General features: G+C 53.8%; 1 protein-coding gene across 5 annotated transcripts in view; it reads left to right on the top strand.

The window, feature by feature from the left end:
- Positions 1-16,726, top strand: part of LARGE1 (LARGE xylosyl- and glucuronyltransferase 1) — a 565,741-nt gene that overhangs the window by 522,333 nt on the left and 26,682 nt on the right. For all 5 annotated transcript variants that reach the window (XM_051846591.2, XM_051846590.2, XM_051846588.2 and 2 more), the window contains 2 exons: positions 6,439-6,602; positions 14,855-15,133. In XM_051846591.2, the coding sequence (XP_051702551.1) occupies positions 6,439-6,602; positions 14,855-15,133 (443 nt within the window). The remainder of the gene's footprint in view (positions 1-6,438; positions 6,603-14,854; positions 15,134-16,726) is intronic.

Genomic DNA, 16,726 nt, shown 5'->3' with positions numbered 1-16,726 from the left:
GAGAAAAGGAAGCTGTTTGAAGCTGCCAGAGTTTCCCCTTTGAGATAACATCAGCCATGCAGTCAGCAATGAGAGCCCCGATTAGAATTTGAAAAGGTGCATAATAGCATCATAATCACATTGCTTAGGTTTTTGTAGCACTTTACAGTTTACAAAAGTCCTTATCCGTGCAATAGCTCATTTGAGAAAATTGCAGGGAATTAGTTAACCACAGAAAAGTATAAAGAAGCCAATAAAATTCATCTGAGTCTACCACTCAGAGAAAAATCTTTGTTAACATTGTAATGTCTTCCCTTCGATCCATTTTCTGGTGGGTTTTTTTGTTTGTTTGTCTTCTGGCTGCATCGGGACCATACTGCAGATCTGTTTTATGTCCTCTTGTGTTTATGGAACATTCTATCTTCCATTCTCTCCCTTGATCCGCACATCCATGCCCTGGACGAAGTCACTGTGTTCTGAAATGTCCCTGATTAGAGATCCAAAGACTGGATTCCCAACCCCGGCTGCAGCTCCTTATCTGTGCACCCGACCTCTTGTTGAAACATTCTGTGTGCTGAAAAGATTCAATCCATGGAGTGAGGCACCTGAAAACACTTAGCACTGCAGTCAGCACACAGTAGGTGCTCAGTCCACATCAGCTAAGTAAGGTGAACTAGCACAGCCATGTTAAACCTACCACGAAAGCCCAGAGGTGGCCTCAGATTGCTCCAGAGACAGCTGTGCCCGTGGCATACCTGATGTGCTTCCCACAGTACCCGGCATGGTGGGCAGACAGCGACATTCTCTAGACTGTACCTACCCCTTAAGCACTACAGGTGAGTTTTAGGATGTGGATGTCAGTGAATCTCGGTGCTGGTACCATGGAGCTCCCAGATGGAGGCTGTTTATCTCCCAGGACTGCTTGTCAGCCTGCCCGGCTGGGACAGGCTGCACTTGGAACGCTTTCCTTGGCTGCAGCCTCTCTCCTTAATATGCGTGGTGGGAGCTACGCGGAAGAGGCTTGCCTAGCACACACGATGCTCTAGATGTCCTGGGTTCCGGGGAGTCAGCCATGAGAGTGAGTCAGCTCCTGCCTTTAGGAACCCACTTAGGAATGTTCTTTAAAAATGCCTCCTGGAGCCTGGGTGTTTAGCCTAGCGGCTGAGACGCTGCCCATGAGACACTGTGACAATGCCCATGGCCAACATCAGAAAGCCTGGGTCTGTTTGTTTTACAGCTTTATTTATTTTAAGGAGAGAAGAGGGAGAGAATCTTCCACCCACTGGTTCACTCCCCAATGGCCATGACAGCCAGGGTTGGGCCAGAGAGAAGCCAGGAGCCAGGAGCTTCATCTAGGTCCCCCACATGGGTGCAAGGGTCCAAGGACTTGGGCCATCTTCTGCTGCTTTCCCAGGAGCATGAACAGGGAGCTGGATCAGAAGTGGAGCAGTCTGTATTCGAGCCGGTACCCATATGGGATGGCCTGAGATGCCAGGTGAACCTAGCACACCACAATGCCAGCCCCAGGGGCCTGGGATTGAGAACCAGCTGCAGCTCCTAATTCCAGCGCCCTGCTGATGAAGACCCAGGGAGGCAGCAGGTGATGGCTACAGTCACTGGGTTGCTGCCACCCATGTGGGAGACCTGCACTGAGTTTCCGGCTCCCACCTTTGGCCGCAGTCCTGGCTAGTGCAGGCATTTCAGGAATAAACGAGTGATTGGAGGCTCTTGGGGGGCAGGGAGAGTCTCTGTGTCTCTGGCTCTAAAATAAATAAATCAATGACAATGATTTAAAATTGATCCTGTATATGCCCTGCGTCTTTTTGCCAACTCAAGGACATGTCCCTGTGTGGGTATAGAGAGGAAGAGGAACCCCCATACCCACATGTGTTTCTCCTCTTATGGGGTCATTGATGTCTTTCTCACCTGGTGAGGATGAGCTCTCTGATGGGGAACGCTGGTTTTCACTCACATGTAGTGGGTGAGGGAAGAGAAGAAGGATGATCTGTTTGTTAAATTTCCTCCTATGGTTTCCAGGTATAGTTGAGTTCCTCAAAGAGAAGGACATAGGGTCTCTCTGTGACAGTCAGAAATCAGCAGGGCCACTCTGGCTCCTCCAGCCCTGGCCACCTAACCTTTGCCAAACAGTCTCCTTCAGGTGACGCCAAGGGCACCAGGAGTGCTGGGGGCCCAGGTGTCTCTATCCTATCGGGATCCTGTAGCCATCATACTTGGTGGTGTCTGCTGTGTCCTTTCTCCACTGCCATTGCTCTACTCCTCCCATGCAGCATCTCCTGGAATCCTCTTGCCGTGCCCAGGGTCACAGTGGCAGTAACGGAAGGTCAGAGAGGCTAAGTCATTCACCCCGTTGGCCCTGGGTCATCCAGGCAGAACAGGGACAGAGCCAGTCACCGCAGCCGCTGTGCCGCATCTCCATCTTCACCTGCGGCCAAAGGAGGACTTTGCTGGAGAGGCAGGGTGGGGGAGGAGGGACACCACCCCAGGTCTGACCTCCCTGAGTATCCCCAGGACTGGACACTGCCTTCTCAGCCAGCTCTCGGCTGAGGCTGCTTAGACCTCCCCAAGGAGCACCGAGGAGGCTGGCATCATGCACACCCGTTGCAGGGAGCCTGGCTTGTGCTGTGTGTGCTATAGCAATCTTTTTCAATCATCACAAGTCCCTGAACTCCAAATACCAGAGCCACCAAGGTGCTTCAGAAAGGACGTATCGCTCACCTTCTCTGCATGTATTGGAAGACACAGAGACACTTGGAAAGATGGGCTTTCGCAGTATCACAGTCTTGTCATGTGCAGCTGGGATTTGTCACCCTTGAAACACACTAGGCACAGTCTCGGGGACAATGGTAAAGAGGCGCAGTCTCAGCAGGGAAGCTGCCCTTAAGTAATTGCAGCTCAAGGCACCAAGTGCTTCGCTGGAGCTGCCAACTGAGTACAGTGAGTGTTCTTGGAGCACAGCTCTTCCCGGTGGGGCCAGAACCGCATCACAGCATCCAGGGTGAATCCTGCAAGGCAAACAGCAGCTCCCCAGAGAGAGAAGAATGGGATGAGTGGAGAGAGGGCACCGTGGAACAAAGCCTTGGAGGTGTGCAGGGAAAAGCAGGCTTGGAACAGAGAGAAGATCACTGGGGAGGGGGCAGAAGATCGTGTGGGTGTGATGGGCCAGGGAGAGCAGTCCATGATCGTGAACAAGACGTCTGAGTTGAATCCTGCCACTTAGAAGGAGCCCATTGGGGCTGGCGCTGTGGCGTAGTGGATAAAGCTGCCACCTGCAGTGCTGGCATCCCATATGGGCACCGGTTAGATTCTGGCTGCTCCACTTCCCATCCAGCTTTCTGCTATGGCGTGGGAAAGCAGTGGAAGATGGTCCAAGTCCCTGGGCCCCTACACCCACATGGGAGACCTGGAGGAAGCTCCTGGCTCCTGGCTTCGGATTGGCGCAGCTCTGGCCATTGCGGCCAATTGGGGAGTGAACCAGCGGATGGACGACCTCTCTCTCTCTGCCTCTCCTTCTCTCTCTGTGTAACTCTGACTCTCAAATAAATAAATAAATCTTTAAAAAAAAAAAAAAAAAGAGCCCATTGGCTCAGGGGATCTTAGATGGAAAGAGAAGTCCAGTTTCCTGGTCTTATGTAAATTAAACTCTTGGCCCCGGGGGCAGTCGTCACATAGGCAAGGACATAGAACCCACTTGAGAAGCTGAAGAATATCGCTGATTGCAGGCTTTGATATTGATAGATAAAATTTTTAGAGACAGCTGAGGATGTCTCATAGATCACTGGACCTCAAGCGATCCCCCAGGCAGCGTTGGGACGTGTGCGGGTGTGTCTGGAGAATGCTGCAGGGATTTACTGGTTGGGGGCCCAGGGGTCTTACTGTTCTTTGCTGTGTAAGAAAGTGAAGGGGCCAGTGCTGTGGCGTAGCAGGTTAAACCACCTCCTGCAGTGCCGGCATCACATATGAGTGCCAATTTGAGTGCCAGCTGCTCCACTTCCGGTCCAGCTCCCTGCCAATGCACCTGGGAAAGCAGAAGAAGATGGCCTACGTGCTTGGGTTGCTGCTACCCAAATGGAAGACCGGGGTGGAGTCCCAGGTCCCTGCCTTCAGCCTGTTCCAGCCCTGGCCGTTGCAGGCATTTGGAGGAGTGAACCAGCAAATGGAAGATAATTCTTTCTCTCTGTCTTTCTCCCTCTCTCTCTGTAACTCTGTCTTTCAAATAAAGAAAGAAATCTTTATTTTTTTTTAAAAGGGGCGGGGGAAGTACCCCATACAAAATGCCAATAACATTCTGTCTGGTATCTATTGCTTGAACCCTACACAACCTCAGTGGCCTACAAGAAGTGTTTTTGAGGTAGCTCTGCTGGTCTTGACTGGGTTCGCACTCGTGACTTGGGCCATTGTGGAGGATGTGCCCCAGGCCAGGGCTCTCATGCTGGGGCAGGCTAGCCTAGGCGTTTGCTCATGGCAGTGGCAGAGGTGCAGAGCACACCTACTCTGTGAGACTAGCCTCAGGATCCACCAGCCCTGCCGCCCACGTGTTCTGTTAGCAAAAGAAAGTCACAAGTCCAGCCCAGACTCCAGCAGCAGGGTAGACTCCCCCTCCTGTAGGTGCCACCTCGAAGGAGAAGGACATTGCGGGGCGGGGCAGGTGGTGGTGGTGAATCGATGCCTTCATCTGCCTTCACACACACCTTGAGAAACAGTGCCCTAGCATGGTCTATTAAGGCAGTGACCTTAACTGATACAAGGCTTTGCAGAGAAAACTAATTCTTTTTTTTTTTTTTTTCTTATTACAATGCTATGGTTTGGAGAGTTAAAAATATATATCATCCTGGGTTCTATTACATTCTGCCAGGTTGGTAACGTTAGCCATGTAAACTTATATGCAGTACATGGTACCATAGATAAGGCTGATGCAACCAGAAACATTTAGAACCAGCACCATGGTCCCTCGCAAGTTATTTTTTTTAAGTTAACTTTCTTAAAATACAAATTGCACAGATTAAGCCCTCCTGTTCAGCCTGTCAAATTGTCATGTGTGTGCACATCTGTGTCACCATCACTCCAATCATGATATGGGACATTCCCATCATCCTAGAAGTTCTGCCTGTTCCCAGTCCATTCATCCCCAAATGCCACATTCCCATCTAACTTTTTCCAAGTTATTTTATTTTTGGTAAATATTTCTGTGTTTATTTGAAGGGCAGAGTTACAGAGAAAAAGGGAGATACAGAGAGAAAGAGATCTTCCCTCCACTGGTTCATTCCCCAAAATGACCACAATGGCCAGGGCAGAAGCCAGGAACCTGGAACTCCATCTGAGTCATCTGCATGGGTGCAAGGTCCCAAGTACTTGGACCATCTTCCAGTGCCTTCTCAGGTGCATTAGCAGGGAGCTGGATAGGCAATGGAACAGCCAGGACTTAAACCAGCAATCATATGGATGCTGGCATCATAACCCGCTGTGCCACAACATTGGCCCCAAGTTGTCTGGTTTCTTAAATTCAATTCTCCACCTGTAAAATAGGCATCGTCCTGCCTCACCCTTAGGGTTATTAGGAGGTTTGCATGGGAAAATACTGGGCTGCCCTGGGCCTGTAGAACTATGCGAGAGATCTTCAAAATGTTCGTGGAAAAACTATGTATAGAGGTCACAAGTTTTTGCACCAAAAGAATCTTTGGCTTGCACGTTTCCATGAACTTTCTGAAGTTCTCCCAGATACCCGTGTCTGCATCGCAAGTACAGAGTTCTCGGTTCCCGATCAGCAGGTTAGCCTGCCCTTTTCTACTGGTTGGGGTAGGAAGGAGAGAAGTGGCGCGGGTTCCTGCTCACCAGCGGAGACTGAAGTCAGACCTCCAGGGACTTAGAGGAGAGGGCAGGGCAGGGGACGGCAGAGGAGGGAGGAAGGGTGGGATTCTGATTACACTTTCAGAAATCAGAATCTGATTAAACTTAGATGAAACAGGAGGAAAGCAGTTCCTGATCTGGCAATGCGTTTGTTCTGTTTTGTTTCCAATGCCTGGTGCCAAGATGGAAATCTGTAGCTGCAGAGAGAGAAAAGCATCAGGTCCCACCGAGGCCCTTCCTGTCCTGGCTGTCCCTCCCCTTCTGCGGTTCCCCTGTGTGATGTGACATCCTTGTGCTAAGCTGTCTTAGAAAGCACTTGTTTATTTGTAGGTTTATGGAAGGCCACCCGTTTTGTCACTGAGTGCCACCATCATTCTTAGCCATGAGGGGCTTAATTCTCAGGTGGCAGAGCCGTCCGCCTCTCACTTGACCCTTAGTGAAGTCAGATCAAATTGCAGAGTCTGCAGGTGACCATCAATAACGTCCCAGCAGGTGATAAGCTGGGGGTGGGGGGGACAGGGCGCACTGGGCAGGCATCCAGCCAGCCCTGTGAGCTGCTCTTCCTGGGCCCAGGCTCTGCTTCCTACCTTCCAGCTCCAGAAGCAGCTCTCCGAGCTGGACGAGGACGACCTGTGCTACGAGTTCCGGCGAGAGCGCTTCACCGTCCACCGCACGCACCTCTACTTCCTGCACTATGAGTATGAGCCTGCTGCCGACAGCACGGATGTCACCCTGGTCGCCCAGCTCTCCATGGACAGGTATGGCACGGGGGCCCCGCCCACCACACAGCGCCCCCTCGCGGCCACTCTTTGCCTGGAGGGTTCCTGGGCAAGGGAGAGATGGCCACACAGATTTTGGAATCCCGCAAGGTAGGGCTTGTGTCTCATTTGCTCCCAGCACTGAAAACCAAGGGCTTTTGACTTGTTGTTTGAGGACAGGGGGAAGAATTGGGTCTGAAGAGAGAGAGCCATATTCACATGACCCAAGGAAGAAGGGAAATGAGGAGACTGGAGCCACAGCTGCCGCTGGACAGTGACCGCTGTGTCCTTCCCTTACACAACCATTCATGGGCATGACCGGAAGTGATGACCTGGCCCTGCCCATAGGCGGCATACAGTACCAGGTGCCTCCCAGGGTAGAGAGCACACCAGGCCCAGTTGGGAACACCCAGGGTCTGATCAGAGCTTCAGGGGCAGGAGTGAGCAGAAGAGAACCAATGAACTTGGCCAGGGAGGATTACAGGGGACCTTGGGGAAACCAGGGAAGGTGGCTGGCCTTTCTGGCTCGTATCTCTCTAAGGGACCTGGCCTAGACCAGTGTCCCAGGATCACCCCTAAACTGTAAACAAAAATATTTATTTGTTTTATTTGAAAAGCAGAGTTATAGAGAGAGGGAAAGATAGAGAGACCTTCCATGTACTGATTCACTCCCCAAATGGCTGCAATGGCCACAGCTGGGCCAAATCCAGGAGCCAGGAGCTTCTTCTGAGTCTCCCATGTGGGTTCAGGGGCCCAAGCACTCAAGCCACCCTCCACTGCTTTCCCAGGTGCATTAGCAGGGAGCTGGACTTGAACCAGCACCTGTATGGGATGCCAACTTTGCAGGTGGTAGCTTAACCCACTGCACCACAATGCCAGACCTCATTTTGTTTTAAATGCTTAAGTACTTTATTTCAAAGGCAAAGTTACAGAGAGACAGAAAGAGAAGGAGATACTCCCAAAGTTGTTAAGTACCCCTTGGCATCTCGCTTTGGGTTTGGATGCCCAAGCTCCCTGCACTACCAAACAGCCCCATCAGCAAGTCACCTGGCCACACCCACCCTCATTGCAGCCCTGTCTGCTCCTTCTCCTCCATGGCGTGGAACATGAAAGTAAAATCTAATCCTCCACGTCGTGCTGAGTGATGCTATGGAGGGGGCGTCTCTTCTGCACGCAGCATGACTGGGCCTGATACTGTAGTTTTCACAGGTGAGTGAGCGCTGCCTACACCCACGGTCCCGTCCCTGTGAGCATTGCTGGCTCCCCTCTGCTGTATCCACACCTCCTAAAAATACCCTCAGTCGTCAGCAGGGTGTTCTGCCTCAAGGTCAACGGCCAGTGGGTACCCAAGAAATCGGATGCGGTTTCTAATCAGAGTAGATTGGCCTAACAGTGAACAAGAACTGGTCCCTGGAGTCAGGCGCTGTGGGTTATTTGTGGCTTTGCCACTTCTTGGGTGGGTTTGGCTTTTGGACAAGTCACCTAAGCCTCAGTTTCCTCATCTGTAAGATGGGAATGACAGTTGCATCATAATTATCTCCAGGGTTGTAAAGATTAAATGGGTGGATACGGGCACCGTGCTGTACTTAGCCCTGGCATACATTCAAAGGCTCCCTGAACCCAGCACATGGTCTCTGCTGGGTGTTGGGTGCTGGGTGGCAGGCCCTGGACATGAGGACAGGGTGCTCTGGGTGAAAAATCCCCACCAGCTCCCTCAGTCCTCAGCTGGTCTGGGGCATCTTAGGGGCTGGATTTCTCCCATGCCGTGTAAGGTCCTTGTTAAATGAGAGACCCTGTGAAAGCCCACGGTCCATATTTCACATCCGGCTTTAATTATTATTTATTTTGGGAAGCTCTATGCCAGCTTCTAGAATTTGCTATCTGGATTTGTAACCACATAGAAGGAAAATGATTTGAGTTATTAGCAACCCCAGCCTGTGTGTGTGCACACAGAGAGCAGAAGCCAGCAGGAAGCACCCTGCAGGCATGGGCTGCAGGTGCACCCGGGAGGACCTGCCCTCACGGTGCCCGCCCCCCACGCATGGCAAACACAGGGCGCCCTAGTGAAAGGTGACGCGTGTGGCCGTCCAGGCAGTACCAAGGCCTGGAGAGAGCCGCTTAGCAGGACACAGCGGGAAGCTGCGAAGCGGAGCCCCAGCTGATGGCGACGGAGAAACTCCTGCAACTACTCCCCCGCCCCCCCCAAATCCCTGAACAGTCAATTACGAAGCCGTGTGCTGACTGGGGCCTGTTGGATTGATTTTTAATTTCAGAAACACTTCGGGTGTGTTTGTAAACCTTCGAGTCAGAAGTAGGCCCTACGTGAATGCCACGAGGAATTAGGTAGCTGCCTACGGGCTCCCGGGCCCGGCTCCCTCTAGAATTCCCTTCAGTGCCGCCACCACAGGCAGCTCTTAGGCCGGGAAGCCTGCTCAGCTACACCCATTCCTACGGCCCCAGCAGAAGAGGGGAGTGGCTGGGAGGGCGGCAGGAGGGTGGGGTTGTGGAAGGGGAGTGCTGGGGAGGGAGGACACCTGGTTGGGGAGAGACGTGCTCATAGAGTGCCATGGACAAAGGTGCGGGAGCACTAACTCAGTTACAGGGCATCACCTGGCCAAGGAGTCTCCTCTCTGCTTTCAGCAAGAACTGGAAATACAGGTTCTCAGGCCCCACCCGGCCCTCCTGACCCAGAATCTAAGACAGCCTGCAGAACCTGCACTTGAAGCTCCCCAGGGGATGTCCTAAGCACCGACTGGTTTATCAAGTGCCAGAAATTTCTGTCTCCCTGTAAGATGAGAGGGCTCTTTTCAAAATACAAATCAGGTCCCATTGTTAAAAGCCCTGGATGACTTTCTCATTGTGTTTAGAGCAGCGTCCACCCCACTCCCAAGGCCTTCCAGGCTCATAAGATGGCACCTGCCCACCGCTGGGGCGCCTTCTCCTCAGCCCCTCACTCACCCGCCCCCACCCACAGCGGTCCTGCTGCTGTTTGATTGAACCTGCCGACGCCATCTCTGTCCCAACAGCTGTTTCCTCCTCTTAGAAAGCTTTTCCCCCAGACTTCCACAAAGCTGGAGCCTCCTTGTTGTGTAGGCGGCTTACACCTGTGCACCAGGCGGCTTACAAACAGCAGATGTTTATTTCCCACAGTTCTGGACCACGTGGTGTCTGGCGAGGGGCCGCTCTCTGGTTTGGTTATTTTTATGACACCTTCGTGTGGTGGGAGGGGCCAGTGAGCTCTCTAAAGGCTTCCTGATGGCCCAGCTCTGCCCCTGTGACCTGATCACCTCCCAAAGCCTCCACCTCCTAAAACCATCGCCTTAGGGTTAGAAGTCCATGGGGGCGGGGGGGGGGTGCACAGACATTCAGACCACAGCTCCGGATCTCAGCATTCCTCCCCTTCAGAGGAGCCTTCGCTGGCCAGCCCTCACAGGTCCATTCTGTTCTGTGTCCCTGCCCTGAGCCCCGGTAGTCCCAGTTCCATCTGGAACTTGTCACCGTGTGGTTTGTGGACTTGTCTCTGCCCACGTGCTGCAGAATGCAGTGACTTGTCCTGTGTGGCGTACCTGGCCCGCTGCACGTACTCAGGGAATAGTTTGTTGAATTGAATGCACATTCAAAAGGGAGAAACGGCACTAATGGGAAAATGATAGCGCTCACACTGAACACCTGCCGTATATCTAGCTTTGGGCTAGAGACCTCTTTTATATAATTATCTCATCTAAGGCTCAGATCTAGAGATTGTATCAGTTACCCATTGCTGCCTAACAGGCAGTCCCGAGCCTCAGCAGCCGAGTACAGAAACCGTAATGAGTTCACGATACTGTGCGTTAGCGGTTCAGCTGGGCTCATCCCTGTGCCTCCCATCAGCTACGTGGCTTGCCCAGGGGTTGGGTGGCAGTCAGCTGGACAAAGGCAGTGCTTGGGCCACATGGCTCATGATGTGGAAAGTCAGCACTGGCCTGGTCAAGGTGGCAGTCGCAGGTTGCAGAGCAGCAGGAGAGACAGAGCGAGTTCAGCCATTCGGTAGTTTACTCACCAGTGGCTGCAGCAGGCAGGGCTGGGCCGGGCTGAAGCCGGGAGCTAAGAACGCAATCCGGGTCTCCCACGTGGATGGCAGCAACCTGATTGCTTGAGCCATCACTGCTGCCCCCAGAGTCTGTGTGAGCAGAAAGTTGGAACCAGGAGCTGGAGCCAGGAATTGAACCCGTGTACTCTGGTATGGCATGTGGACTTCTTAACCAGGATCCTAAACACCAGGCTGGGTGCCCAGCCCTGCATAAGCACTTTTTACCATCACGTGATGTGTATGCTCATGCCCCATGGACCAGCCCGGAATGAATGAGGACAAGTATCACCAAAGGGTGCGGGTAGAGGGAGAGGAGTGACTTGTAGCAATTTCATAATCCACCCAAGATGTTGCTAACCCCCAACTTACATGTGTGGAAATGACAGTTCAGAGAACCATCACAGCTGGATGGCCCAGAGTGCAAATCCAGATCTGTGTGACCCTAAAGCCCACAGCTGCCAGCCGTGATGAGGTACCCAGAGCCTGCCTAGCTGCAGTGCCCAGGTGAGGATGGGCCACCCGGTAGGATGGGAGTTCCCCATCCCAGGTGGGGCTGAGTGGTCGGCAGCCCGGGCTGCTTGGGACCACTGGTGCTTGAATTCCTTGCCAGCCCTGGCCCTGCAGGTATCTCCCTCGGCCCTCTCTCTGCCTGCTCCCTCATAACTGCAGGGAGTTTGTGAGGCTTCCCGCCTATCTTCAGACCCACCAGGCATCTGTGTGGCCGGTCCCAAGCCTTGAGTCCCACTCTCTCCAGCACACAGCCCCTGCAGGCTCCACAGGAACAGGAAGCAAGCATGGGACAGTCAGGACTCAGGGGTCACATGCACTGACATCCCGTGCTCTTGAGCAAGGCGCACCCCCCCCCTCGAAGCTTCTTAGCTCTTTCACAGTACCCGGGATATAACCACCGTAAGTCTCTCCGATTCTTCCCAGAGTCCCAGCTCTGTGGGTTCAGAATTCATCTGTATCTTTTGAAATACTCTCCAGTGACCCAGTGCTTGCTGGGTCAGGGGTCCCTTCGTGCTCTCTCTGGAGAGCAGAGAAAGACTCATCAGAGAGAGCCCTGCAGCAGTGAGAGCACCCCAGGATGAAGCACCCCTTCAGCAGCAGGTGTGGGGAGACAGCCCCAAGAACCAGCCAGAGGATGGTGCATCTTGTGGGCAGATCCCAAGAAGGGCTGAAGAGGTGGCGGAAAAGAAGGTTGGCATCAAGGGAGGGACGTGCACTTGCTTGGGGAAGCAGCAAGGAGAGGAAGATATTTGGGGGACATTGCTGTCGACCAGACACCAACACATACAGATGCTGGGTTTGGGATCAGACGGACCTGGGTGCGAATCCAGCTGCATGACATAAAGGTGTCACTTGCTTCACCTCCTTGAGTTCCGTCCCCTGGTGATGAGAGTCTCGCCTCTTTGAAGTTATCATGCTTGCTCACAATGAACACAGTCACAGCGTGACCGGCACGTGGCCGGCAGCAGGTAAGAGGCAGAGATGTAGGCATTGGCATTGTGGCTCAGTTTGTCACCGCTGTCCAGCGCCTGGCAGGAAGGCTCAGGGAGCTGGGGGCATAGAGCGGTCGTGGATCACGCCATCATTTGCTCTCTGGTTCACTCTCGGACGCTCTGCAGCACATCCGGCACCATTTCCTGTGCAGCGCAACTTGTTTTTCACACCAGCAGCACCTTTCTCCTGGGAACGTGAACATTTTGTCTCTGTTGCTGCTACAAACTCTTAGCAGAGCTGGCAAGAACAGCCGCACCAGGTGGGGCTTGCTCCCTGGTTGGAAAACTGAGTCAGAAACCAAGTCAATGCAGGGTCCAGAGCTTCCCTGTGTCCCCTGCACGCCCAGTGAGACACAGCTCTGACCCCCATCCCCTCCAGCAGCTCTCAGATCTAGAGATTAGAGATCAGTCTTGTCCTTTATTCTCCAGTTCTGCAAGGATCAGTACTAACGGCTCTCTCTGGAGGTGCAGGGTCGCCTCTTTTGCAGGAGATCAAACTGAGCTGCAAGGGGGAATCATTTCAAAATACCAGACCTGAAAGCCCAGGAGAGAGTGCACCCTGCAGCAGGGGTGAGATTTGACACCGTGGAGAATGTGGTACCTCTTTAAAAGGACTGTAGCCAGGGCCAGCACTGTGGCCTGTATGGTAAAGCCGCCCCCTGCAGTGCCGGCATCCCATATGTACGCCAGTTCGAGTCCCGGCTGCTCCACTTCTGATCCATACCCCTGCTATGGGCTGGGAAAGCAGTGGAAGATGGTCCAAGTCCTTGGACCCCTGCACCCATGTGGGAGACCCAGAGGAAGCTCCTGGCTCCTGGCTGTGGATCAGCACAGCTCCAGCCTTTGCAGCCAAATGGGGAGTGAGCCAGCAGATGGAAGACCTCTCTCTCTCTCTCTTTCTCTCTCTCTCTCTCTCTGCCTCTCCTCTCTCTATGTAACGCTGACTTTCAAATAAATAAATCAATCTTTGAAAAAATAAATAGATAAAAGGCCAGCATTGTGGTGCAGCAGGTTAAGCCACTGCTTGCAACGTGAGCATCCCTCTTCCCATCCAGCCCCCTGCTAGTGCACCTGGGAATGCAGCAGAAGACAGCCCAAGTGCTTAGGCCTCTGCGCCCATGTGGAGACCTGGATGGAGCACCAGGCTCCTGGCATCAGCCTGGCCCAGCCCCAGCCATTGTGGTCATTTGGAGAGTTGAACCAGTGGTTGCAAGATTCCCCCACCACCACCACCACCCACCCACACACAGATACCATGTAACTGTGCCTTTGAAATTACTAACTAAATGCATGTTTTTAAAGAATGGCTCTGGGCAATTTGATTAGCAGGCATTGTGAGGGATGAGAAATGGAAGGCATTTTATCCTGGTGAGTACCTAAATCCTCGGAACTGACAGAGGAAGGGAGCGTGGGCAGTGCTAATTCCCAGAATTACCGAGCGTGAACTCTGGACACCCATTGAAAAGCCACTGAAAGGAAATAGGGGTTCGCATTTCCTTTTGTCTAGAAGCGTGGAAATACCTGGAATCTATTTCCCGGTAATTGTGCTAATCAAGTGGGCATTCTGACCGGCACAGTGCTGAGCACCTGCCTCTCACTGGAGGGAAAGTGGCCTTTGTTGATTCTTAGGCACAGGTTTGATGTGCCTGTGCTTCGATGTCTTTTGGTGGTGGTGGTGGTGGTGGTGGTGGTGGGTGTGTGGGACGGGTATCTTCTTTGCAAACAGTTTTTGCAGAACACCCTCTGTTGGAAGCACCTGTTGATTTTTCACCGCCTCTGTTCTTCCCTGTGCTTGGCTCAGGGTCTCCCAGGTGGCCTTGCAAAGTGGGAGGGGGCCTGGGGACAGGGAGAGCTCTAGACAGATGCAGACAGCGTCACCAGGGGGACGCTTGGGTTCCCAGCACTCACCTCCTTCTCGCTGCCTTTGCTGGGCTCCCAGGATTATTGTTCCTGTGAACTCCGAGGCCCCATCAGGGTACCCGCTCACGTGTGTCAGGGCTGTAGCATCTGGAGCCTTCCTGAGGGAAATGGGTGCTGAGGGTGCTGGGAGAACTCTGGACAGCACCTGGCACACACTAATGCATCCATAATCAGAGTCACTGTTACTTCTGGTGTTATTCTTTTTCTTTGACACAGTAATTGTATGTATGAAGAGATGAAATCAGGGCAATTAGCATTCCCATCTCCTTAAGTCTTGATCATTTCTTTACCCTGGAAACCTCCAAACTCTTTGGGTTCTTTGTTTAAAAAATAAATAAATAAATAACCAACTCTTGTTTTTACTGTTTGTTGGACTCCATGATGTAATTCCGTGGCCTGGGTGTCTCTGTGTCTGTGGCCAGGCCTCCTGGAGGGCATTAGTTTATCAGGAGAGCTGTTTTCTGTGCCTTTGCTGAGAGAGGAACTGGGTTGGGGCTGGAAGGGGATTTGTGGATCAGCTCGTGTCCTCACGCCTCCCTCATTGAAGAGGAGACTGAGGCTTTATCGTGGGATGCTGTCACCTGCTGGGGTAGAAGCCCAGGAGGACCGGGACCAGCAGCATGTGTATCTCGTGGTGGAGGTAAAGGAGCTGAGTGTGGAATGTCCCAGGCAGGGGCGTGGGTTTGCAGCGAGGTTGTGGGCGGAGGCAGAGCTGCAGGGTGGGCGCAGGTGCCCGGCGCTCAGCGCTCCTTCTCTCGCAGACTCCAGATGCTGGAGGCCATCTGCAAGCACTGGGAGGGGCCCATCAGCCTGGCCCTCTACCTGTCGGACGCCGAGGCCCAGCAGTTCCTCCGCTACGCCCAGGGCTCCGAGGTGCTCATGAGCCGCCACAACGTGGGCTACCACATCGTGTACAAGGAGGGCCAGTTCTACCCCGTGAACCTCCTGCGCAACGTGGCCATGAAGCACATCGGCACCCCCTACATGTTCCTGTCTGACATCGACTTCCTGCCCATGTACGGGCTCTATGAGTACCTCAGGTAAGAACCCCGGGCCCAGCCACCACCGCTCCCGCTCCTGGACCAGCAGGCCCTGTGGGTGGTGGGGCAGCACCACGAGGCCACTAGGGTCATCTTCTAGTCCGGCCCTCTCCTTGAATAGTTGGGGCAGTGGAGACCCAGGTAGGGGAAGGGACCTGCCTAGGCCCACCCAGAGACGGAGCTCCAGCCCAGGGGTTTGGAAAGCAGCCCTAGGCAGTCTGGCTTCCTCCTTGTCCCAAGCCACATCCTGGAACTCGAGTTTGCGAAATGAAGGTGAGTTTGCTCTAGGAGGTCTCTCTGATGCTCTTTCCACGGCATCTGTGAAAATGGGCCGCCCCACTTCCCCCCTTGGATCAGGGAGCCCTCTGAGCACCACCGTAGAGAGATCGCAGCCTGCTGTTGACACAGACCCCAGCTTGATGTCTGCCCAGCCTCAGCGGAGGTGCTCGCTCGGTGCCAGGCGCTGCTCCGAGGTCTACTTCCCTGCCCCATGGCCTCTGCTGCGAGTGGTTTCACCACCTCCGTTTCCCAACTGGGAAAGTGCGGGAGCGTTACGCACTCAGCAAAGGGGGAGCCGAGGTCAGAACTCCACCTTGCAGTGGCCTCTGGGGGTCGCCGGCGTCTCACCGCAGCTCCGCCACCTAGAGGGGCAGGTGTGCACCTGCTGGGGATGCACTTGGCTGATGGCAGGCTTGGAGCGCTGTGGGGGGGATGGCATTTGTCGCAGAATAAGGAGCAGTAGGAACTAAAAGGAGCTGGAGAAGGCACATAGCTCAAAAGTCCCATTTGACACAGGAGAAAATTAAAAGCACAAGGCGTCCCTGGTCCAACAGCAGTTTTCAAAGCCCCCCATGTCTTGTCCTGAGTTCTCCCTACTGCTGAGTTCTGGCCTGGAGCCGGCTACTGTGAGAGGAGGCGTGCGCGTAGTCAGGCTTGGATCCACTCCTCAGGCTGCAGAGGCAGCCGTGCTCACCCTCATCTCCAGCAGGGAAGAGCGAAGCCCAGGGAAGAAACAGCCCACCCAGGTTCTCAGAGCCCGTGCCAGGGTTTGGACCAGTGTCTTGCTGCCCAGGGCTTTCTGGCTGTTCCAGACAGGGTGGCTTCTAACTCCTTCCTCCCACGTGCCTGCCTGTGTGTGTCTCTCTACACGTGTCTCCTCCAGTGTCACTGTTTCTTGGAAAAGAGCCCCTGAGAGTGCCGAGACCCTTTGTACAGCAGCCACAGCGCAGCCTCGGTGAGCGCCTCCCTTGCTTGCGCTCCCTCTGGCCGGGGAAGGCAGCCTCTGCTCTCCGTGCAGCTCTGAGTCGCGTTTCCTTCCCAGCATCCTGAGGTTTCATAGCATCAGTCCCTCTCTTGCCAGCCTCTCTCTATCTCTTTCTCACACAGTAGGGTAAGCGGCCCCTGCACTGCCTAACCCTGCATCGTGGAGGATGAGGATGGAGGGTGCTGGGGTCCACAGCCCTGGGAGTCCCGACTCGCAGCCCCGCCTGCCTGGAGCTCTGCTGCTGCTCCAGCTCAGCCTTGGCCGTCCCAGCTGTGGACTGAGAGCGCCCCCATGTGGCCCTGGTCCTTGCAGATTCTGAAACGTGGGTG

Source organism: Oryctolagus cuniculus, chromosome 11 (assembly GCF_964237555.1).
Source record: "Oryctolagus cuniculus chromosome 11, mOryCun1.1, whole genome shotgun sequence".
Taxonomy (NCBI): domain Eukaryota; kingdom Metazoa; phylum Chordata; class Mammalia; order Lagomorpha; family Leporidae; genus Oryctolagus; species Oryctolagus cuniculus.
This window is presented reverse-complemented; position numbering and strand designations above follow the sequence as displayed.